The sequence below is a fragment of the Triturus cristatus genome, chromosome 5_1, assembly GCF_964204655.1.
Source record: "Triturus cristatus chromosome 5_1, aTriCri1.1, whole genome shotgun sequence".
Taxonomy (NCBI): domain Eukaryota; kingdom Metazoa; phylum Chordata; class Amphibia; order Caudata; family Salamandridae; genus Triturus; species Triturus cristatus.
The window spans coordinates 303,296,741-303,321,496 of record NC_140587.1 but is presented as its reverse complement, the minus strand read 5'-3'; the positions used below and the strand labels follow the sequence as shown (position 1 = coordinate 303,321,496).

Below are 24,756 nucleotides of genomic sequence, written 5' to 3'. Positions count from 1 at the left end.
CAGCCTTCTATTTTGTTTACATGTGTGGGTTACAAATATCTGGATGTCCTTTTATTTTATGGATGGATTAAATAAATAGTTGTCATTTAGTTATGCTTGATGTTTAGGATTAACATGATGTGCCAAGGTTGGCAATGTGGGGCCCTTCCAGTCGTTTGGACCAATTGCTCGTTGAGTCTTCGACACATGTCATTTGCCTAACTGTTTGGTGTGATGCCTATATAGCAACCGCAGAAAAAAATGCGGCTTGTGGTTGAGCCCCTCGCTCAGTAATGAGTGAATCGAAATCACAGATGCTGTTTCTTGGCATGCATGTGCCATTTTGGAATGTCTGGACGTCCCCATTTTTTGATGATGGATTGAGCCAAATAGCTGTCATGAGGTCATGCTTGATGTTTACGTGCAATTTGTGGTGATTTGGGCCCTTCTGGATGTTTGCACTGATTATTTTGATGTATCTTTGACACGTGAAACCAGTAGTGAACACTTCAAATGTGAATACTACTACATATACAGGTGTGTGTCCTTGTCCTTTCACGCCAGTGGGGTTCACTGTATGCCAGGCGCACCCTATCTGTTATGACATCCGCAGGATTCCCACAGTATATGATACCTGCATGATTCCATCTAGTATTTGTAAATAGGCCCTTCTGCCAGATATCTTTTTACAGATATGGGCCGAAAGTCGTATAATAATTATCTGATAGAGACCATATATAGCCACAGATTCCTTACCCATCTACCGATCTTCACTGCTCTGCGAACAGATTTCTAGGGTTAGGGTTAATCCTTTTCAGGGGGCTAATTTGGACACATCAGTGTCAGTGCACTTCATGGCTCCGTTCTCTTGGTGTGGAAATTTGTGGAGAGGCACTGACAGAGCGCCAAGGTGGCACCTATAGAGGTGACGCAGACATCACTTCCAGCAAGGACGCTGCCGTGGGAAAATCAAAGGTAGGGAATCTGCGGCTAGATATTGTCTCTTTTAACACACAAAGAGAAGAGGGACCATATAATATTGATCGCTCTGATCAGGCAAAGGGGGGAAGACACCTGTGTGTCTTAAAACTGCCCTCACGCACAGTAAACTGTGTCATGCTTCATCATAGGACTGCAAACACACCTCCGCGCAAGCCAATGTTGGAGGTGGAGCAATAGGGAGGGGGAAGACAATACAACACAAAAGATACTAAAGAAAATGGGATGATAAATGAATAATGGTGCAGAAATAGTGGTTAAAACTGGACATGGGATATCTTCAATCCTATTTTAATCATGAATTCCCTGTCCAGAGTATAAAGGTCAATCAAAAGACCAGTGGATGGTGGTATGGAAGGCTGTAATGAGTCACCTACCCCTCCACTCTGCAAAAAAACGTCGACATGTTTCAGCCAGCATGAAATAATACCAGAATGAAAGCCGGGGTCAAAATGTTTTTTTTTTTTTTTTCTTAACACCTGAGGCGCCATGGCATTAAAAAGTTTGACAACCACTGCTCTAGGCATAGGGTCATGAACTTATCTTCCTGGTGAGGGGGGAGTTTTTTTCTGTGGAGACTGCTTCTCAAGTATGGAATAGTCTTCCTTGATTCCGAAAGCAGAAAAAGCGTACTCTTAAAAACCATGCTGTTTGTGTAGACTTTTATGCTGGAGGTTATTCTACAATGACAGGTATAAACTGAACTCTGCCAACGTCTGAACATTCGCTCTTCAGAGATACAGTAAAATAAATAAATCCTAAATATTAATATGTTTTCCTAATGCTTTATTTTTTAATTGTATTTTACTTATAACTCTTTCTTCAAAGATATTTTCTACTTTTGACCTATTTTATTGAAAACCGTTTTTCCTGTTAAGTTTCCCTAGACCGTGGAAGAGGTGATTTGGAATGCAGAGAACGTGAACTGATGGCAGAAGTGCGGGAACTGCGGAAGAAGCTGGCGGTGCAGGCGCGGGGTCGATACCCCGCACAGCCCTTCTCAACGACGACGTGGACTACGTGAGACTCGAGCTGCACGGGTCAGCGTAGAACCCCAAGACTGTTCGAGTTGTTATTATGAATGACTTTGAAATTGTCCGTTTTTGTACAGTACATTTTAAATTACTTGGAAATTGAGAATGAATAATGTAATATTTTATATGAATGCAGTGTTTTGATGAAATATTTTTTATTACCAAAGAAGTGTTTTATTGTGAAATTAAAAAGGATTTCTAGTAAGAAAACAGCTGTTGTTAATGTCTTGTGTTACTGATTTTGTAACAAGTTGCATGGTTTTTTGCATTAAGTAGTTGTGGTTCTGCATTTACGTGCTGTTCTTATTCAAAAGAATTGTGACTCTTATGGAAACGCCTGTGCTTACTCCTTCAGCACTCAAGTTAGGGCCCTATGGTTGACCGCTCGAGCTTTCCCAAGGTGCACCAGAAATCTACGGTTGCCCAACTCTGAGGCCATTTCGCTGAAGATGTTGTCGACGATGGTTGACATTCCCCAGAGGGAAGGCCTGGCTGTGTGTGCTGTGCACGGCATCGAGGGCGCCCTGGTCACTGCTGAACGTCAGTCCAATTCCCCATCAGTGTTCATAAACACCGACTCCATCTCCATCCATGGGCGGGATCCAAAACCGGCCTTTCAAAAAGAGTGCCACGTTGTCTATCAAAATACTACATTTTACAAACCCCTGTTAGAATACAATGCAATGGGAGACTATCAACTGGAATAGGAGAGCCTTGCGGATATCTCCTGCTGAGGTGGTGTTTGTGGTTTGTACTGCCAGGGCTGCTTGCCCCCTCCCTCTCTCCTCAAGTTCTGCGGTCACTGAGCAGTGGGTATTTTATGTGCCCTGAAACGTCCGAGAGGACGTTAGTGTCTCACTATTGTGGCAATTCAGCCTCTATCAGGTTCCCGGATTCACCTTTATTTGAGTTGGATGGTCAGAGAGGTTTTTGCCTTTTTGTCAGATTCCAGTGCCCCACATTAGGAATTATGAGATTTTCCTTTATCGTTTGCCCTCAACACCAACCACCCACCCTCGTGCCGACCGCCTCTCCTCGCTGCTTGGCGCTTTAATTCAACTATGTCATCTCACCTGAGTGTAGCTGCACGACACCCCAATACAGCTAGATTAGCATGCTGGTGCATGAACATAGATTTTCTTGGTGGGATGCAAAATATGGCATTTTTAGCCTCTGTGTGACACACTTTATGAAGCCAAAATAATAGGATCCTGCTTATTATTAATGTATTGTTCTTAGCATCTTTACAGGTCAGGTGACTTCCGCTCATATGTAACCGGGCCTCAGTTGTTTTAAAATGGAGGAATTGATGCGGTTGTAACCACTATGCCATAACACGTAGAGAATGGGAGTAACAGGAAAGTTAGGGAGAAAAAGCCAAGGCTGTCTTAATTATAGCTCGACCCTTGTGCAGCATCTGGGAACACCTCTAAAGTGGAGAGGAAAACATTACAAACTAAGCAAAAGCTATCATGCCTATGCACAGGCAACATTTGCGTTTACATTTTTTAGCTTTTTGTGAGAAATGTTTGTGAAAATATGTTTTTTCTTTATAAAAAATGAATAGAGTTAAAAAACCACAATGTGATCTTAGCTGCTCAAAAAACTCCAGGATCTGGAGAGAAACCAGCATAGGCACAGTCCGTAGGTCTGGCTTCAAAAACAAACATGCATGAACAAATGTTGTTTACATCATCGTGTGTTCTCATTAAAGCCACATCTGTCGGCTTTGGCAGTGCTTGGATTGCACTAATGTACCACATACAATGCAGTATTACTCAAGGAGTCCCACCTGAATCATAAATAAGTCATGGAGAGTGTATGAGGCTGGCTTAGTATGTGGTGCACACTTATTTAAGTGATGCACCTTGCACTAATCCAGGCAACCATAGCAAGCTCTCGAAGTGGTAGCTGTGGAGAGCAGCCTTCAGGCTTATCTAAGCAGCTTGTTTTACCAGTTTAACCTTAGGATGCAAGTTAAATGAAAGGAAACCAGACAGTGTACTTATAAAAATACTTCTATTTATTACACAACACTCACTAACACATTGGTATATCTCCTACCCGAAAATATCAAAACAAATACACAATAATACTTCAAATGCAATAAGGTAAGTAGCACAAAATACAGTGGTCGCCAGAGTGGAATGCGAACTGCAGAAGAGGACGGGACTTGGACCAGAAGACCCAGAGAAGCCGGGGACCGAAGGAACCACCAAGGTGAGTACCCAGGAACCCCACGGAGGCTGTGTGCAGAGTGGGAACACAGCTGCGTGACCAATGGAAGTCAATGGAGAAGTCATGTTGCAGTTTTGCAGAAGAAGGACCCTTCCCAGAGGGCCTCGAAGAATTCCCTTGGAGGGCGGAAGGTTGGAGAGCCACCCCACCTGTGGATGGCCCAGAGACCGGGTTATATACACCACAGAAACCAGGTGCATAGGGGTGAATAGACGTTGGAAACCTCCGTAGACGACAATGGAAGACTTGGAGAAAAGTGCTTCTGGAGAAGAAGGTGAAGGAGTCCGGTGAAATCCAAAGGTGGATTCTTGAAGTGAAGACCCTGCAAGCAGAGGGGACAGAGTCTAACCCACTCAGGAGGGACTAGGAGGCACGGAAGAGCAAAGCCCACTGATGTCTGACAGTTGAAAAGTGTTGACAGTGACCTTGTCGCTGAAGCTGTGAGGACCAGGCAACGCTGAAGAAGACCAGGAACCGTGCACGAGCTGTCCCACATCAGATGTCGGTGACTAGGTGGTCGGTGTCCGACGGGAGCACCAACATGCCTTGGTAGCCGCAACTGGCGTGGAGAATGAAGAAGGAGCAAGGTTGAGACCAGCAAGGTTCAAGGGACTCACCAACAGCAGGAGAGTCAGGGCAGCCCACTGAAGCAGGAGAAGACCCACAGGCCAAAGTCACAGTGCACAGGATGCGGTGAGGACGCTGTACTTGGCAGGAAGAGATGCTGGAGGCTGGAGCTTCTAGTAACCGAAGATTTCTAGAGTGCAGAGCCAACAAGCCTTGGCAAAAGGAAGTCTATGCAGTGCACAGGGGCTCGGTTCCGACAAGGGATACTGGCCTCAAAATTGCAGAGAGGACAGGTCAGGCTTCGAGGGAGTTGAAGAAGCACCACCTGTTTTGCTGGGCCTCAGGAAGTCCGTGGGATCTCAGAATCAGTAGACCGGTCAGCCTGGTTGCGGAGTCTGCAGATGCAGGGGAGTGACTCCTTCACTCCAAGGGAGATTACTTCAGGTGTCCTTGATGCCCACAAGTCTGTCCAAGAACCTGGATGAAACACAGACAACGAAGAAGACTTGCAGAACAGCAAGACCAGGAGACTTCCTTGATGCAGTCTCGGTGCCAGGCAAAGTCCAAGTGTCCAGATGGTCAAAGAGTGACATGGCTTCAGTCTTGAGTCTTGTCCCACGACGAATCTGGGGACCCACCCACAGGTAAGTCCTTAAGTATTGTAAGGGAAGGGTTGGAACAACTCGAAGGTCCCTTCCATAGGAAGGGCTGGACAGAGGGGAGGGTACTCCCATGGCCTTATTCCAGTTTCACAGCAGAGTGGGAGCCAAGGGCTCCCCTGAACTGGCTCAAACTGGAGTATGAACAGAGAGCACCAAATGTGCCTTTCAAAGCAGTCTGGTGGCGATGGCAAGCGCCCCCACCCCAGCCCAATACACCAAGTCCTGTCTGGGAGGTGGTCACATTGTTCTACCTTCCCCTGCTCGAGCTTAGCTCAGCAGCACAAGGTCAGAATCATGTCTTTGGTTGGCAGCAGCACTAGCTTGCTGTCAGACCCTGAAAGGCTGTTACCTGGAGTACAAGGAGGGTACGTACCCTAGGGGAGCCCCCCCAAGTACATGGGATCATACTTCCAACACTGAAATCTGTGTTGGAGTATGATTCTAACATGTTTGATACCAAACATGACCAGGTTCTGTGCAGCGGCTTTATAGTTAGACATCTCGTAGTGACTGATGTCCACTATATCTATTAAAATGGATGACCACACTTACAAAGCCCTGGGAATCGACTCCGGTGTTTATAGGGGTGTTCTGCTTATGCAGAGACACCCACACACTTATTACCAAGCACCCTGCCCTGAGGACTGAAGAGCCTGCCGTAGGGGTGACATGGGTTTTGAGTGTAGTGACCTCAGATTTAAGGAAATTTATAGCTGTCATGAGAGGTGCAAGCACCCACTCACGCAGGCTGCAGTGGCAGGCCAGTAGTCACAGTTTAAGTGGACTCCCAGTGGGTGGCACAGTACATGCTGTAGCCCATGGGAGACCCCTGGTGTTCCTATGCTCTGGGTACCTTAGTACCATATACTAAGGACTTACAAGGGTACACCAGTAGCCAATTTTGGATGTACAAAAGCACTTACCATGGTCAATTTAGGGAGAAAGCACAGTGACTGGGGTCCTGATTAGCAGGATCCCAGCCAGACTAGGTCAAAACAGACTGATAACAAGCAAAAAGTGGGGGTAACCATGGAAGCAGATTCTACTTTCCTATAGTAATGCAGATCCTTCTTGGGTGAAATGAATCCTCTGCTGACTCTGGTAGAATTTAGCTGCTGGCTGGGGTCGGAATAGAGATTAAGGGGCTGTGGATCAAAATAGGAACAGGAGCTTTCAAAGCTGTAAGGGAGAGGAAAGAGGAGGGGAGACTACGTAGAGTTTTCCCACGTGGGAGAAGACATTTGGGTGTGTGTGTGATCTGGTGCCACTGTGAGGGTGCTTTGGATAAGGTACTTGTTTCAACAATGTATGTGTCCCTGAAAACATCAGACACAGCTCGCACCCCAGCAGTGGGCATCGTGGTAAGCAGGATTATACATATGTAAACCACCTGGTGCTGGGGACAAGAGGATCTGATTTTCACCAATATCCAAATGCAAAGCCTCACTATTCACTTTACTTTGATATTTTGTGGTTTACATTCCAGTTTCCTTCGAATTATTTCCCTTAGGGAGGGGTGTAAGCTAACCATATGCATCACATCGTTTTCTGTTTTTTGTATTGTTGAACTGACAACCTAACTCTTTCTGTAATTTGTTCTCTGTTTGTTTTACTGTGCATAGACTGTAGCACTTGTTCCAATGCCGGACGGAATGTCACTGTGGCTTTTTCTTTCAGTGTGGCCTCGCCTGCTGATACAGTATGGCTTGGGGATCTCTGCAGAGGCTTCAGCACCAGGGATAGTTCCGCATGTCTCTTTGTAGGGGTACCCCAGCTCTGTGTGAAGGGCAGATTAGCCTCTGTGATATTCCTGAATCGTGTGCATGTCCTGCAGATAACTTTGTCCGTGTAAAGATGGTGTCTTTGAGAATGACAAATGGGCACTGCAGCATGTGGACCAACAACTACCAACAGGAAGGAATTTGTTTCATGCTCACTTGTACTTCCGGTCAGAGAAGCTGCTGCTATTATTGTTTTATACTGCTGATTTTTAAGGTCATTGATATGTTAAAATGTAAAGTGTGCAGTGCACCCCCTAACTCCCTCCCTAGCGACATTTGGTACCTGCCTTTCATCTAAAGAAAAATAACATTTATTTACCATAGCCTAAGCTGTCATGTGTGACATCTTCAACAGGTTCTGGCATTTTAGACGAAAGCACATGAAAAGTTCAAGTTCCAGACTACAATATTATATTGGCTGAGAAAAGTCTTGACCAGCTGAGCATGTCACAGATGATGGGCGTCTTTTGACGGATCAGGACAGCAGCTCACCTGCCAAGTTATGATGACTTAAAGCCAGCAGGTAGAATTCTGCTCTCCCCAGTGAAAGTGAGCTGTGGGAGGGTCACACTAGAAATATAATTTGACAAAAGGACTATGATATATTGTTGTTTACAGGACCAATTGTTCTTTTAAAAAAATTATAAGGAAATAAAAAAAGATGCGCGATTGGAGACATTATTCATTCAATGTGACTCCTTGTTTATGGTTCACTGTGTATGATGATGTGGTGTAGTAAGTCCAAGAAATGGCTGCCAAGTGGATGTGGCTTATGCATGGGTGTCATTTAGGGGTCGCCGCTGCGACCCCTGGCTTGCCCCCTGCGACTCCTGGCCTAAGAGGTTGCAAAATCAGTGCCTGGAACACAGGGGCAGCTCGTCCTAATGGACGCCGGTAGGGGCTTTACTTTCCTTGTTTTCTATCACTTTTTTCATTACACCAATAGTGAATAATGTTGTTCACTATTAGTGTAATAAAAAATGGACTACAGTTGGTTGGGATAAGACCCTATTTGGTATCCAAGGTAAGTAAAAAATTTATGTTGTATGTGTGATTGCGGGTGAGAGTGTGTTTATGTGAGAGAGAGTAAACACAATTCAATTCATAATCTTTATTCTATTTTATAAATAAAATCATAAAAGGCAGGTCATTTAAAAACAACATACAACATTTTAGTGCCATAATCATTCATATTTTAGAACTCCCACCAGAAAGCATACAAGGAAAAAGCAAATTGAAGGGGAGTTCAACAACTGTAAAAAAAAAAGTAAGCTGGCCTAACTTGGTTAGAATTCAGTGGTAATAAAGTTGGGCGTATGAATTTGTGTTGCAAGTTACTGTATTTTAAGCAAAACATAACCACGTGTAATGTGTTGTTTATTGATGTGTTGTCACAGTTGCAAAGAGGCAGATTTGATTACCTAAAACAACCACGATTAAAAGGGACCAATCCGGGAAATAAATGTAATCTAAAATAGATCAACAGTCGTCGTTGGTGGAAGATATATTCCAAGTCAAATACGGCTCCAAATTGCTAACTGTTTTCACCAATATCGCATGTCGCATAGAGTGTTTTGTTAAAGCAACATCCTCACGCTCTGATATCAGCTTTTCCATAAAAGCGGTTTCAACCAATTTACCGTCAGCACGAGTTAAGTTTGCGTTGTCAACAAACATATCCGGCCCTCCTATAGCCTACAAGCTGCGTGCCACGTACGCCAGCCAAGGAATCTTTAGAAATGTATCTAATTGCATGCAGTCTTGCAAGATCAATCTACTGAAACTCAGCTCCTCATTTGTCCAAATTGAGTTCCAAAGTTATAATGGATTAAGGCAAAGTCCATCAATTAAAAAATCCATACCTAATTCTTCGTGGATGATTTCATAAGGTGTGCTTTGGCAAACTCCCAAGAGACTCCTTAAAACGTATTCTCTGTGGCTTGGAGTGGTGCAACCTGGCTGTATCCCCAAATTCCACTACCATAGCACACTAGGGGATACATTTAGCCCTGTAAATCTCCGAAACCGATTGGAAATGAGTGCGCCCCATTCAGCAGGAAAATCCCTAATACCAAATATCGTCCTTGTAAAAGAGAAAACATTCTGACTTATAAGCGAGTGCCAGTTAAGCTCAGAATCCAGTTGTATCCCCAGATACTTGATCTTATCCACCATTCTAATATGTTGGCCATCTAATACATATTTCATAGTTTTCGGTTTTTTTTCTCCCAAAAGTGTGTTTTTATTGATAATCAAAAAAAAACTGCGCCAGTCCTGCACAACTTCCCTCGCAGGGGGTACGCAAAATATGAGGGGAGGCCATAGACAGTAAAGAGTGTTCAGTCCTCCGGCCCTGCCAATCAACAAGCCTCACAAATACAGAGGGACCAAATCCAGGCCATAAGTACAAAGCTAGTAGAGGAGCCCAGCTCCCGCTCATCTTTAAGGCTTAGCAGAGTTCGAGCTACTGGGGCCGGTCACTCCAAACCTAGCGCAATCAGGCTCCCCCCTCGCCGTCCATGGATGCCACAATGAACCGAAAACCGAAAAGGAAACCCCCCTACCCCCCAACTGCCCCCACCCCCCCACCCTCCCCCCCAGTGGTGGTAGCTCTCAGTCATACTTACTACAATCCTCAGCTAACACTCACACCTGAAACAGATGGAGGGCTCGAATCGAGGGTGGACACACCGCTGCCGGTAATCCCGTGGAAAGAAAGCGAACCAATGGTCCCCAACGGAAAATGAAATTCTTAAAGTTCCCCAGAAAAATGTCCGCCATCCGCTCCATGCTCAACAACTTCCACAACCTCGCATGCCACAAGGAGATCGCCGGGGCCTCCCTTTTCTTCCAGGCCGCCGCCAGGGTTATCTTGGCCGACCCCCAAACAAAGCCAGAGAATCTTTTTGTCCGCTCGCGTTTGATGTTCGAGGAGTGGATCCCGAAGGCCCAACAACACGTGAGCCAAGGAGTCCACGATCGGGTACCCCAGGATCTCCTTAATATGGGACAAGATCTCTTCACAGTAGGGGCGGATGATCGGGCAGTCCCACCAGATATGGCGAAAATCCCCCAGTAGACCACAGCCCCTCCAACACCTGTCCGAAGAGTTAGGGAAGATGCGGTGTAACTTGGCGGGTGAGAGGTACCAGTCCATCATGGTCTTGAGATGCGACTCCCGCAGTTCCACCGAGTGATTATGCTTGGCCATGTCCCTCCACAAATGGGACCACTCCTCACTCGTGATGGCGCGACCAAGGATGTCCTCCCATAGGCCCATGTAACGCGGTCTCGGGGAGATAGCAGTGGCTAAGAGGTGGCTGTAAATAAAGGAAATGGCACCGCGCATGGTCGAGGATCGGGACAGAAAGGCCTCAAAGGGGGTGGGCGGCCTAGTCGCCGCTTCTCGAACTGACGAGGACAGTGCCCAGTGCAGCATTTGAGTGTGGCGGAACTGTTCCGACTGGGGGACCCCGTAGTCCCGCCCACAATTGGCAAACGTCAGCGGGGCATAGCCATGAAACAGATGCGTGAGGGCGAGGCAGCCCCCCTCTCTCCAGGCATCAAAGGGCCCCTCTCGCAGTGCAGGCGGGAAGGCCGGGTTGAAGTGTATGGGAGTAAAGGGCGACGGGAACGTAGTCCACCGCTCATCTCCAGACACCGAGTCCCAGACCTTAAGGGTGGTACCGGTAGGCGTGCTGATGTACGCATTCTTGGGCCTATCCCCCTTGGGCTTCCACACCAAGTCCCATATCGTTCGCCCCGCCACACTTCTATCCATGTGCAGCCAGTGTTTCTCCAAGAGGGGTTGGGTCCATTCCACCAATATCCTCAGTTGTGCTGCCTTGTAATAGAGGTGCAGGTCCGGAAGGCCCACTCCACCCTCCCCCCGAGGGCGCCGGAGAGCGACAAAGGAAAATCTAGCCCGTCCCCCTTGCCAAACGAAATGGAGCATAAGAGTCTTTATGCGACGAAAGAAATCACTGTCCAAGACTATAGGGAGAGCCTGGAATAAATATAAAAGCTTCGGGAGAAGCGTCATTTTAATCGCATGGATTCTACCCAACCAGGAGATAAATAACTACTTCCAGCGGTGCAAATCAGCCTGGATTGTAGCCAGTAGAGGGGGGAAATTGGCCAAATACAGTTTCCCCACTGTGGGGGTCAAGCGGACCCCAGATACAGTAATGAGGAATGAGTCCATGGCAGGGGCGAAAGCGGTCGGAGGCGGTCCACCTCTGCCGCAGAAAGCGTGAGGTTAAGAATATAAGACTTGTCGTAGTTCACCTTGAAACCCGCCATCGCCTCGAAACACGCCAGAACCGCCTGCACATGGGGGAGGGAGTGCGCAGGGTCTGTAAGAGAGAGCAAGACGTCGTCCACAAACAGGGAGATCTTGTGTTGTTCCCCCGTGAAGGGCAATCCTCGTATGTCCGGGTGCTCTCGGATCGCCAACGCCAGGGGTTCAATACTCAAAGCAAATAGCAAGGGGGAGAGGGGACACCCCTGCCGCGTGCCCCGCGAGTGCGAAATGAAAGATGATAAATATCCGTTGACCGTGACTCTAGAACGGGGGTCGCTATAATTGGCCTTGAGCATGGTCAAGAATCTGTCCGAGAATCCAAATGCTTCCAAGGTTCGGAATAGAAACTGCCAGTCCACCCGATCGAATGCCTTCTCGGCGTCTAGACCGATCAATACCGCCGGGATGTTAAAGCGGTTGGCCTTCTCGATGAGGTGGACCACCCTCCTAGTGTTATCATGGGTTTGACGCCCCTTGATAAAACCCGATTGATCAGGGTGGATAAGAGCCGGCATCAGGTCCTGCAAACGAGTCGCAAGAATGGAAGAGTAAAGTTTGGCGTCGATGTTAAGCAGGGCTATCGGCCTATACGACGAGCACGCAGAGGGGTCCTTACCAGGCTTGGGGATGACCGCTTCCGCCATTGAGACCGAGGAGGCCCCCGAGTCGGCCATAGCATTGAACAGTTGAACAGAGAAGCCACTAATGTCAGCGGCAAAGGATTGGTAGAAGAGGGCCGTGAACCCGTCCGCCCCAGGCGCCTTATGGGGTTTCAGGGACCTGATGGCACCTAGCACCTCCTCCCTAGAAATGGGGGCGGAGAGCAGTTCATTCCATTCGCTAGAGACACGAGGGAGCGGGAGCGCTCTCAGATAGTCCTGTTGGGCGACTGAGTCCAGGGTATCTCCCGAGTACAACGTCGCATAGTACTCCCCGAAGAGCTCAGCCTTGGCAGCATCACAGTGCCGCAACAAGCCAGTTGCATCGCGCACTCCCCCTATGTAATCCCTCTCCCGTTTATGGCGAAGTTGGCGGGCCAAGTGCCTCCCCACCTTGTTCCCCTGAGAGTAGGAGAGCTGGCGGAGCTTCAGGAGAGTGAACTCCGCCCTGTTGTTGTAGTGAGCCCGGAGTCTGCCCCTAAGGGCAGTCAGCGGCCTCAACGTTTGTCTGGAAGGATTGGCCTTATGGGCTTGCTCCAGCGCAGAGAGTTCCTTCTCCAACGCCTCCCGCTCCGTCCTCCTCAATCTATTGAGAGCCACGTTAAGGGCCAAGCAGCTACCCCTCACTGATGCCTTGAAGGCGTCCCAGGTAGTGAAAACCGAGGTGTCCTGCACAGGGTTGAGCTCGAAGAATTCCCGAATCGCTTACGGAGCTCCTTGTTTGAGGACTCGTCTCTCACCAGGGATGCCGGAAAGTACCACTTGCGCTGGGCATTCCCCTCTGGCGCCCACTGCAGGCCCAGCGCGAATAGGCTATGGTCAGAGACAGAAAGAGGAAAGATTTTGGCCTCTCTCAGGGACCCCCGGAGGGATTGACTATAAAAAATATGATCTAATCGGGAATAAGAGTGGTGCACATGAGAGAAGAAAGTGTAGTCCCGAGATATGGGGTGCAGAGAGCGCCATCCATCTAACAAGCCCAGTTCGTCAAACCTCCGGCACGTCTCGTCGGAGAAGATACCGGCCTCTGCTCTCTGCTGGTGAGAGCTGTCTAAGTCCTTATCCCATACCAAGTTGAAATCTCCCATCACGAGGAGTGCCCCCTCCACAAAGTCCTCCACAGCGCGCAGCAGCTCCAGGAGGAACCTATTTTGCCCCACATTGGAGGCATATAACACAAGGAACGAGCAAGTCTTACAGAGTAGCACACCCTTGACAATAAGCCACCTACCCTCCCTGTCGCTCCGGACCCCCAGAGGCTGAAAGTGAAGCGTCGAGCGGATCAATAGGGCCACTCACCTATGCTTGGAAGCCGCTGAGGACCTGTTAATAAGGGGGAATTGCTTATGTTTCAATCGGGACTCATCCTTCCGGGCCAGGTGGGTCTCCTGAAGGCCAACCACATCAAGGTGGTGATCCAGGATGTACTTCCAGACCTTTTGGCGTTTCTGGGGAGAATTCAGCCCCTGCACATTCCAAGTTCCTAGGGTAACAGGCATTATTCACACAGCATGTCCCCCAGCTCCTCCAGGCCCCCCCCATACAAAGTACATCAGTCGTCTCGCCACCCAACAGCAGCCCCTCACCCCTCCACATCGCCCAGAACTGAAGCCCCCTCCGAGCAGGGCACAAATCCCCCCCGCGTCACTAGACAGCCCACATCCACCCTCCCCAGCCCCCCCCCTTAATCCCCCGCAAGTCGCGACTCACACACAACATCCCCAGGCAACATCTGGCTACCACCACCGACCCCTCCCCACCCCTCCCCAACCAAAACCCCACGCCCCCCCCGTCCCTCTCCCAAAACCACACCAACAAGGACCCAAAGAAGGACAAAATGCAAAGGGTATGAGAACAAACAAACCCCAAAGAGAAAGAAACAATAGAACCAATAGTTCCACAAAGAGGGCCAGTGTTGAGTCCCTCTGAGAGCGGGATCCCAGGTAACAGTCAGTGTCCCATTCGCTTTCCGGCCCGGGGCGTCTTCCCCAAAAGTAAATAGTTACCCACGGTACCTGAATGGAGGGGGGGTGTCCCTCCGACGCCCAACAGCCTTCCCTCTACGCTCAAGCAGCCGACGAGCTGTCCTGTGGCGGCGCCACCGTCACACTCACCCCGGAGGCCACTGCCCCATTTCTTTCTTGCAGGCTGACCGTGGGATCCGGCCTATTTTGCGCCGCAGGTCGCCCCACTGTTTGCCAGGAGGAAGAGCGCCTTCGTCGCCGCGATGGTGAGCGACCATCCCTCGGAGAAGGGGCAGCATCGTCCAACCCAAGGAGGTCCTTAGCAGTCTGCAGGGATCTAAGTTGGACCAGTCTATTCTGCCATCTGAAGATGAGGCGAAAGGGATGGCCCCAGGAGTACACCACATTATGGTCGCGCAGGAAGGTCGTCACTGGCTTAAAGGCGCGCCTCTTCTGGAGCGTTGATGCCACCAGGTCCTGGAAAAGTTGGGGATGATGATCTCTGAATAGCAAATCGGTTATACCCCTCGCCTTCCGAAGTATACGCTCCTTGAGCTGAAAATCCTGTACGCAGACCAGGATGTCCGGAGGAGGAGCCCCCGTACCTCTCGGCAGACCCACTCTATGGACCCTGTCCATCCTGACCTCGTGGAGATCGTCTTCGCCAAGGATCTGCAGAAAGAGAGCTTCCACATAGCCACGCAGGTCTCCCGCCTCTCCATCCCAGGGCACCGCACGAATGCGGATGTTGTTCCGGCGAGACCGGTTTTCTAGGTCCTCCGCATGGGCCTGGAGATCCAGGTTCTGCTCCGTCAGTCTAAGCACATCCTGTTGGAGCTGATGCACGTCGCCCGCTAGACCCAGATCATGCTCCTCCAGCGTTGCTACCTGCTCGCCGATGCCATCTACCTCTCTTCTCACCTCTCTGAGATCCGAGGTGAGCTGGGAGCGGAGCTCCGAGATGTCCTCTTTGATGGCAGAGAAGAGCTCCAACATAAAGGCCTTGGTGGTCAGCGCCTCATCATCCAGCTGCCGGGGGGAAGCGCTGGTACTCTGCGGCGTCGTCGGCCGCGCACCCCTCGGAGGCCCCTCCCTGCCCGGCTTTTCATTGCGGGGCTTGTTAGACATCGTGTCCGGTACGGCGGCTATATTCCGTGTAAGACCGTAGGCAGATTGCACCACTCTCTGCCTGACGCCTTCACGCTGAATCGGCCTTCCTCTACACCTCCACTGGCGCAGTCGCGAGCCAAGAGCCCCGGTCCAGTGGCTCCACTTCTCACCGCACCTCAGATCCTCCTCCTTAGATGCTCACGTCCGCCCCCTAACCAGGGACGGGAGCGTCCACTCATGTATCCACCTTTTGCAGCGCCCCCTGCTTTGCCACTCCAGGCCGCCACCAGCTCCAAGGCCTCTCCACTAGGCCACACTGTCCCAGATCGGGTGCGGAGAATGCCCACAGGCCCCGCCACCGGGCACGATCCCCCGGAGTCCACCACCACTCGGCCCGGTGCTCCACAAGAACCTTGGCGCACTCCACGGGTGGCCCCAGGCGCGCGCAACTACTGTCCAGGGCTCCTTCACCCCCTCCGCTTGTCTCTAGACACCACCTCCTTCCAGCTACGGAGCTCGGGACCAGACCAGGCCATCTGCTCCAAGGATGCCCCCCACGTCACCAGCCGCCCGGACGTGGATAGTGAATACAGGGGCAGAGCGCAAGGGGAGTCTCCAACAGGCCACCAGTGACCAGCTCACCGCGGGCCCGGCCGGACCAAGGACCCCACGGACCCGCGCTGCACCTCGGGTCTCGGTCTCTGGCCCGGTCGACGCAACTCCGCAGCTCTACGCCTCTGCTCAGCCCGTCCGTCTCAGGCCTCCGGGTCACTCACTCCAGAACGGGGGGAAGGCTCAATATAGTCCCCACACCGTCCGCCGCTGGGGCAGAGGCAGGCACACCACTATGTCCGGGGCCGCCGACCCGGCCAGCAGCCCCCCGGGCGGCCGCTCTGTAAAGGTCGCGGTCCCGACCTAGGCCCAAGCCTCTGGCTTTCAGTACGGCTCAGCGGTCCGTCTGTCTGCCGCTCCAAGGCTCCTCTCCTGCTGCACGCACTTCTGCGGGTCCAGCAAGGCACTCCCCACCCGCGGGGGTGCCGGGTCTCGCTCCGCAGGGGCTGTTCTCCGCTCCGCATCCAGCGGCTCCGTTACCGCGGCGCTGCAGATGGCACCGCCCCCAGCCACGTCTACACGCGAGGCTCCCGGCTCCTGCTGTCCGGCCACGCCACAGGCCCCAAAGCTGCCGGGAGTCTACCGCTCCGCCACCGGGTCCGCCAACGACATCGGATCTCCTCTAGGGCAGCCGGAGGAACAGCGCGAACTCTGGGTCGGCCGGCAGGGTCCAGGGAAGGCGCTGGACAAGGCTAAGCAATCACGGCAGCGGAGGGACAGAAAGCACGTCCTACTCCGTCGCCATCTTGGACACGCCCCCCCATAGTTTTCGTTTTTGATGGTCCAAACTTCATAACATGTGATTTAAAAAAACGTGTAGATAAATCAAGACTGTTCAGGGGCGTGGCTAGGCGCCAATGTGAGGGGAAGCGGACTCCGGAGCTCCGTCCGTGGCTCTCCCCTAACAGCAATGATCCTGGCCCAACAGTGAGGCCCCTTTCCGCAATACTGGTTGCGGAATTACTGGTGCCCAGGAGTGCTAGCGGGGAATTTTGGTGCCTCGGACGACCTACAAAAGCAGATAATCCCCTGACTGAGCGCCGAGTGCGGCACACCCAAGATGGCACCCAAGTTCTGAAGCGGCGCCCTCCAGCGAGATCAGAGGCAGCGGACTTGAGCTGTGTGCGCGAGCTGCCCGGTGGGGGTGAGGTGTGCAGGCATACGGCAGAGAGCAGTGAGAGTGGCGGCCGTAGACACGATCTCCTGGGCATCGCGGTGCTGTGTTGCGCCTACAAAATGGTGGCTGTGGTAATGGGCCCTGATGGCAGCGGAGGAGCGCGGCGGACCGGGAGGTGCATTGAAGGAGCTCCGGACGATAGCGATGCCGATCTATGCTGACCGTGTGAGGAGCGCTGGAGCATACACCTCGTACTCTGAATTGAAGCGCTGAGAGGTGAGACGCCACTGGGCCAGCCCACTACGTAGGGAGGACTGAGTGCTAACACTGAGGGGTGAAGAGTGGCTGCCAACCTGGGAGTGCGAGCCCGTTGAATTGCACCGAGTGCTGGATGGGAGGACCACAGCAGATGCGGCGTGCGACTCATCCACAAGGCTTCACTGGGGCACCTACGACCGGCTAGTTGGGACCCATTGTTACACCTCCAAGCCACATTGCTGCAGAAAAGCGCCTCTCGGGACACAGATATTTTATTAAGCGGAGGACTGGGCCAGAGAGCGTGGAAGAGTGGAGGCACTCACACTGAATATGACGCGGCCCTGGATCACCCCCTGGGTGTGTATGGCAGGCACATGGGGCTGAGGAGACAACAAGCAGAGCGACTATAAGAACTATTTGAGGACCTGCATTACTGGGTAGCACGTTGGGAGACTGCATATACTGCAGAGAGCCTGGAGGGCGGGAAACTCATCTACCTGCAGCCAGACCCACAGATCCACCCCACGTTGAAGCCAAATCGGTTGCCAGTGATCTGCGTACATTGCTGGCATCGCCCTGCAGTAGCCCAGAGGGCGCAAACAGACTGTTAACAATGGGTAGAGTGTCAAAAAGAAGGGATATGCTGTCCTAAATGTAGAAGAGGCAGGTCAGCACACTGATGTTGAAGACGAGAGGTCGGAGAGGCAGAAAGGTATTGCTCCTGAAGGGCCTACCCTAGAGGATATTATGCAGGCCATCACTTCCTCAAGAGAAGCCCTGGAGACAAAGATAGATTTCATAGAGGCGGATCTTAACTTTTTGAAAGACGACTACCGCAAGCTTAAATAGAGAGTGAAACTCAACAAGAAGAACCTGGAGGAGGTCCCGGCACCAGTTTCCACATTGCAGCGCTCTCTGAAAACTGTAGAGGCCAGGCTCATGGTATTGGAAGTGAGAGCGGAGGACAGCAAAGATCGCCCCCACAGAAATAATTTACGCATCGTGGGAGTTCCGGAGCGAGAGGAAGGGGCTGATGCAGTGCACTTCCTGGAGAACTGGCTTAGAGCGGAGGTGGCCCCGGAGGGCCTCTCCTCCTTCTATACACTTGAACGCGCCCACAGGGTCCGAGCTAGACCACCCAAACCTGGAGCTCCTCCCCGACCGCTGGTGGTGCACCTATTTCACTATCGAGATCGAGACCACATATTACAGCAAGCCCGAGAGAAACAGAACTTGCAGATTGGGAATAACAGAGTGATGATCTTCCCGGATTTCACCAGGGAAGTACAACGCCAACGTGCTTCCTTTATGGCCATAAAGCGGAAACTGCGCCAGTTGCAAATCCCATATGCCATGTTGTTCCCAGGGCGCCTCCGGGTGATCGATAAGTCAGAGACATATTTCTTTACAACCCCACACGACACATGGGAATGGCTGGAGGCCCGGCAGAACATGGAAACCCGTACTTCATCGCCGGACTTGACCCAGCGGACACCGACCGCTTCACTGCATCTTCCAAGAGCTCCCTCACCTAAAGAACGCCGACTAGAGCGGCACAAAGCTTTACAGGCAGTTGCAGATCTTAGTCATGAAGGCGTTAGCCCAAAATCAACCACCAGCGAGCATGGCATTGACAGATCTGAAAGCTCCCATCCAGGCAGCACAAGCGGAGACTCTGAGATTGTCCTCCCGGATGTCGCTCCCCAAAAGGCGGATGAAATAGCCTGTAGTTCGTGCAACAGGTCGTATGTAAGGGGGGCTTCTGCCACTGGGAGTTGACTTCTGCTATGACTCCCGCCCTCTAGCAGCAACCTGATGGCACTGAAGCAGATACTGAGGCTCTCAACTGACCTAAGAGGTTTGGGGGGGTAGCCTGGGGGAGATCTGGGTCCAGCAGGGTCAGCTTACGCCCGTCACTTTTCGTGAATAGTTGCTCACACGTTCTAGTTTGGATAGAAACTTGTTTGCCTGTACCTGTCCTGGGGAGGGGGTGTTGGGGGTTTCTTATTGTTAAGGGAATTTTGTTTGGGGCCGGGCTTGTCGCTGTGAGGGAAATTACTAAAGGTATGCCACGACTGGTACAATGGGACCCGCCATAGGTCTTAAATGTATATCTTGGAACGTTAGGGGGATGCACACCATGTTACCCCGCCATAAAATAAACGCATATCTGGTCAGAAGAGGGGTGCAGATCACCCTTTTACAGGACACTCACTTATCACAGAAGGAAGGTGCTGCATTACAGCCGAGATGGAGGGGGCAGGTTTTTATACTGCATACTCAGCTTTTGCCAGGGGAACTCTAGTCTGGGTGCGAGTGGGAGTCCCTTTTCAGTGTACTAGGCAAATAATAGATCTGGAGGGCAGATATGTGGTCCTCTTGGGGCGATTAGACGGCAGGGACACAGTGATAGGGAGTCTCTATGCCCCTAATGTGGACCAGCCTGCATTTGTAGCGCAGCTTTCACGGACACTAGCGTCAGTATTGACAGCATCGGTATTACTAGGAGGTGACTTTAACTGTATTACTGATATTAGACTAGACAGCTCACACCGCCACTTCCTGACGCTTCCACACAGAGAATTGCAGAGGCTAGACGTGATTGGCATTAACACTGGGGGCTGACAGATACTTGGAGGGCCCAACACCCGGAGGAAAAGGATTACTCTTATTTTTCTGCATTACACGAACTACACGTTAGGTTAGATTCGATCCTGTGCTCCCCGGATGTGCATGGGGGGTTAGACTAAGTCATGGGTACTCACAAACTTTCTCTCGGGGGCCAAATTTACAGTGTGGTTTGTGGCCAAGGGCCACACCGGTGGGGGCGGGGTCAGAGGGGGAGGGGCAGGGTTAAAGCAAAAAAAAATTGTTACCATGAGGTTGAACACAGGTCCCTGCAGCAGATGTCCACTGAGCCACCCTCCCTGTCTCTCTCCCTCCCTCTGTCTCCCTCCCTCTCCCTCCGTCTCCCTGTCTCCGTCTCCCTCCCTGTCTCCGTCTCCCTCCCTCTCCCTCTCTCCCTCTGTCTCCCTCCCTCTCCCTCCCTCCCTCTGTCTCCCTCCCTCTCCCTCCCTCCCTCTTCCTCCCTCCCTCTCCCTCCCTCTCCCTCCCTTCATCTCCCTCCCTCCCTCTCTCTCCCTCCCTCTGTCTCTCTGTCTCCCTCCCTCTCTCCGTCTCCCTCCCTCCCTCTGTCTCCCTCCATCTCCCTCCCTTTGTCTCCCTCCCTCCGTCTCTCTCTCTGTCTCCCTCCCTCTATTTCTCCCTGTCTCTCTCCCTCCCTGTCTCCCTCCCTCTCCCTCTCTCCCTCTGTCTCCCTCCCTGTCTCCCTCCCTCTTCTTCCGTCTCCCTCCCTCTTCTTCCGTCTCCCTCCCTCCCTCTGTCCCCCTCCGTCTCCCTCCCTCCCTCCGTCTCCCTCCCTCTGTCTCCCTCCCTCCGTCTCCCTCCCTCTCCCTCCCTACCTCCGTCTCCCTCCGTCTCCTTCCCTCCCTCCGTCTCCCTCCCTCCCTCCGTCTCCCTCCCTCTGTCTCCCTCCCTCCGTCTCTCTCTCTGTCTCCCTCCCTCTATCTCTCCCTGTCTCTCTCCCTTCCTCTGTCTCTCTCCCTCTGTCTCTCTCCCTGTCTCCCTCTCCCTCCCGCTGTCTCCCTCCCTCCCTCCCTCTGTCTCCCTCCCTCCATCTCCCTCCCTGTCTCCCTCCCTCTCCCTCCGTCTCTCTCCCTCCCTCTCCCTCCTCCCTCCGTCTCTCTCCGTCTCCCTCCCTCACTCTGTCTCCCTCCGTCTCCCTCCCTCCCTGTCTCCCTCCCTGTCTCTCTCCCTGTCTGTCACCCTATCTCTCTCCCTGTCTCTCTCTCCCTCCCTCTGTCTCCCTCCCTCTGTCTCCCTCCCTCTGTCTCCCTCCCTCTGTCTCTCTCCCTCTGTCTCTCTCCCTCTGTCTCCCTCTCCCTCCCTCCGTCTCCCTCCCTCCGTCTCCCTCCCTCTGTCTCCCTCTCTGCCTCCCTCTCTGCCTCCCTCTCCGCCTCCCTCTCTGCCTCCCTCTCCCTGTCTCCCTTCCTCTCCCTCCCTCTGCCTCCCTCCCTCTCCCACTGTCTCTCTCCCTCCCTCTGTCTCCCCCAGACTGCGCCTCTCTGTCTCCCTCTCTCTGTCACCCTCTGTCAACCTCTGTTTCCCTCCCTCTCCCTCTGTCTCCCTCTCCCTCCCTCCATCACCCTCTGTCATCTCACCCCGTGTGTGTGTCAGCCCTCAGCACGGGCTGAGACAGCTTCCCAGCGCGCACACACAGCCGCACCGAGTACTTCACAGGTCTTTAAAAGACCATTTACATGTTAATAAGCTTTGTTGTATTTCACCTCTTAGGCCCCTGCATCTCCACTTTGACAATCACTGGAATCCCCCGGCCCCCACAGAGCACCTACCTGTGTTTTTTTTAAAACACAGGTAGGATGTCTGCAAGGTCCGTGGGCCGCCAAGGAAGGCTCGCCGGGCCGCCAAGGAAGGCTTGCCGGGCCGCTGGCGCCCCGCGGGCCGTACTATGAGTAACTGTGGACTAAGTGAATACTTGACTAGAACGATTTCCGAGCCTAACCCGCTGTTGGTGACTTTAGACTAGATACGGGTTAGACCTAAAATACCTGTATGGCGCCTGCGACCGGAAGCGTTAGAAGATCAGGTGGTCCAGGCCACAGTAGGTTCCGCTATCGAGAATTATTTTTTAGAGAATGTCAATATGGCGACAAGTCCCCTCATTGAATGGGATGCCTTTAAAACTGTTATAAGGGGCTGCTGCATTGGAGAAGTGGTAGGAGTACGGAGGGTTCTTATGCAGGACATACAAAGCACGGAACAACAGCTCCGGGAGATAGATAAGGATATGCCAGAGAGGATGGATAGGCAAGCAGACCTCCTTGCAGCTCGGGAGGTATTAGCAACACAAGTAGAACGGTTGCGCTACTTCAATTATAAGGCTTACATTGCCCGGACCCATGCTGAGAGGGATACATCTGGGGCAGTGTTAGCCTGGTTGGCCAACCAGGCGTGCAGAGGGGCGACGATACTCGAACTACGAGGACAGGAGGACGAGATCTACTATAGCCAACAAGATAGCAACGTCCAATTTTTGGAGTATTACACTGCCCTATACCAGAGTAGGCTTGATCCCCAAGTGGAGGGAGAGGTGGGATTCCTGGCGGATATAGAACTCCCAAAGGTCGATGCTGAGGCAGCCAAAGCTTTGGGTAGAGAAGTCGAGATTGGGGAGGTATGTAGCGCCATTAAACATATGGCCGGGAATAAGACGCCGGGGACAGATGGGCTGTCAATAGAGTTTTATTCAACATATGTAGATATCTTAGCTCCTCAACTAGTGGTGTGATATAGCAGGAAAAAGCGAGTAGGCTGTCTACCTGCTTCAACGAGGGAGGCAGTAATCATTCCACTTTTAAAGCCCAGCAAACTGGCTTGGGACCGGACAGCATATCGCCCCCTCGCCGTTCTTAATTTGGACTATAAAATATTAAGCCGTGTATTGGCCAGCCGACTACTCGTACACATGTCGACGCTAATGCATACGTATTAGTCGGGATTTATCCCAACCAGTAATACAGCGATGAATATAGGTAGGCTCCTACGAGTATTAGAAGCGAACACTTACTGGAGGGAGGAGGTGTGTATTTTGGCATTTGACATTGAGAAAGCCTCTGAGTGGCCATATCTTTTTAGGGTTATGAGGGCGTTTGGGTTAGGGGAACATTTCGTGGAATGGACGGCAATCCTATATAAAACTTCTACTGCTAGAGTCAGGAAGGGGGGGGGCTGAATTCGGATGCCTGCATGGTGGGCAGAGAAACACGACAAGGCTGCCCATTGTCGCCCCTGTTATTTGCACTGGCAGTGGAGCCTCTGGCTGTGCATGCTAGATCAGGCCGCTATTATCAGGGGTTGGAGGTGACGGGACAACTCCAGTATATAGCGCTTTATGCGGACCACCTCCTGATGATCCTGGCTAATTCAGGAGATGCCCTTAGAGGAGCCATAGACCTCCTGAGTGTCCTGGGGAGAGCCGCAGGGCTTAGGGTAAATTGGGCCAAGTCGGGCCTTTTCCCTATGCACTCAGATAGAGTTGGGCTGCCGGAAACGGAGGGTGTGACATGGGAAAACAGATGTCTGCCCTATTTGGGTACTCAAATATACCATGCCCCTGTAGAGCTGATGGAGGGCAACATAGGGTGAACAATACGCAGCACCAAAAGAAACTTTGAGTTCTGGGGGACTCTCCCACTGTCTGTAGTGGGTAGGGTAGCATTATTAAAGATGGTGATGCTGGGGGCGTGGTCTAACTGGCAATGCAGTCGGACGCGCGCTAGAGGAGCTCTGGCAGGCCGCCGCGCACTAGCGCTATTATAGCAGAGCTAGGGGCCCCTGACGCTCGAATCGGGGGTGCACTGAGTGCGGCTGGTGCGCGACACCCCTTGGCGGGAGGAGGACAGCGTGGTAGCGGCAGTGGCGGTGGTCTGGTGCGGGACCTCGGCCCGGTGGCTGATGCGCCCGCCATTTCGTGCTGTTTGGAGGCTTCTGGATTTGCAGCGGCCCCTGTGTCCTGAGATGGCGCCTGACGCTGTCTGCCTTCTGAGGTGAGGGGGGCATTGAGGGAATCCTCATCTGCTTCTAGCAGTACCTTTTACATATCCTGCACAGCCATAAGGAGGGATTGCCCAATGACCCGAAACAGGCCTTAAAGAAACTCTCCACACCCGGCGCAACACATCTACTTAGAATGGCACAGATGACCGGGATGAACCTTTGAATTTGTAGAAAAGCATCTTGCAGTCAAGTTACAACTACCTGGGACCGCCATTTCCTGCGATTGGATCGGTGAGGTGTGTCCGACCCCGGGACTTCGCTGGCTGGCTCTCCCGGTCCGGGGGGGCCTTTATATGCTCTGACGATTGGTGGTGGCACTGGCGAGGGGCCGCGGCTGCTACATCCCCCCCCCCCTCCCTGTGGAATCCGGGGCTCTTGTGTGAAGGAGCCTGTTGAGACTGCCTCCATCTACCTTGTGCCTGTTGGCAGTCTCTGCGGTGGCCTGCATGGAGGGCAGCGGGGATGGCGGTGTACCGGGAGCTGGTTGAGGCGGCGGCCGTCGTGGTATCTGTGTGGGACCTCCGGCGCTGTGAGTAAAGCTGTGGGGGCGCGCATCCCTGACCCCTTGCTGACGGCGCTGTGGGGGCTTGGGGGCGGGTGCTCCCCCTGTTCGACGCAGTGCTTCTGCCTTCAGTGGGGCCCAGCTCGCATCGTGCCTCTCATGGACGGGGGGCGGGAGATGCCCATGGGAGTGCCTCTGGCCGCCATCTTTAAGGCAGTACACTGAGACAGCGAGATAGCCTGGGCCCGGATGGATCCTCCTTGGGCCGCACTGCCACCATATTTGCCATGCTAGGGCGGCAGGAGGTCTCGTGGGTCGCCCAGCGACGACGCCTG

The 24,756-nt window shown here is 52.3% G+C and overlaps 1 protein-coding gene across 2 annotated transcripts in view; it reads left to right on the top strand.

The window, feature by feature from the left end:
• Positions 1-2,222, top strand: part of TBC1D31 (TBC1 domain family member 31) — an 834,080-nt gene extending 831,858 nt beyond the window's left edge. For both annotated transcript variants that reach the window (XM_085605032.1, XM_085605033.1), the window contains one exon: positions 1,857-2,222. In XM_085605032.1, coding sequence (XP_085461158.1) covers positions 1,857-2,002 — 146 coding nt within the window. In that variant the 3' untranslated portion in view covers positions 2,003-2,222. The remainder of the gene's footprint in view (positions 1-1,856) is intronic.
• Positions 2,223-24,756: the final 22,534 nt, after the last annotated feature.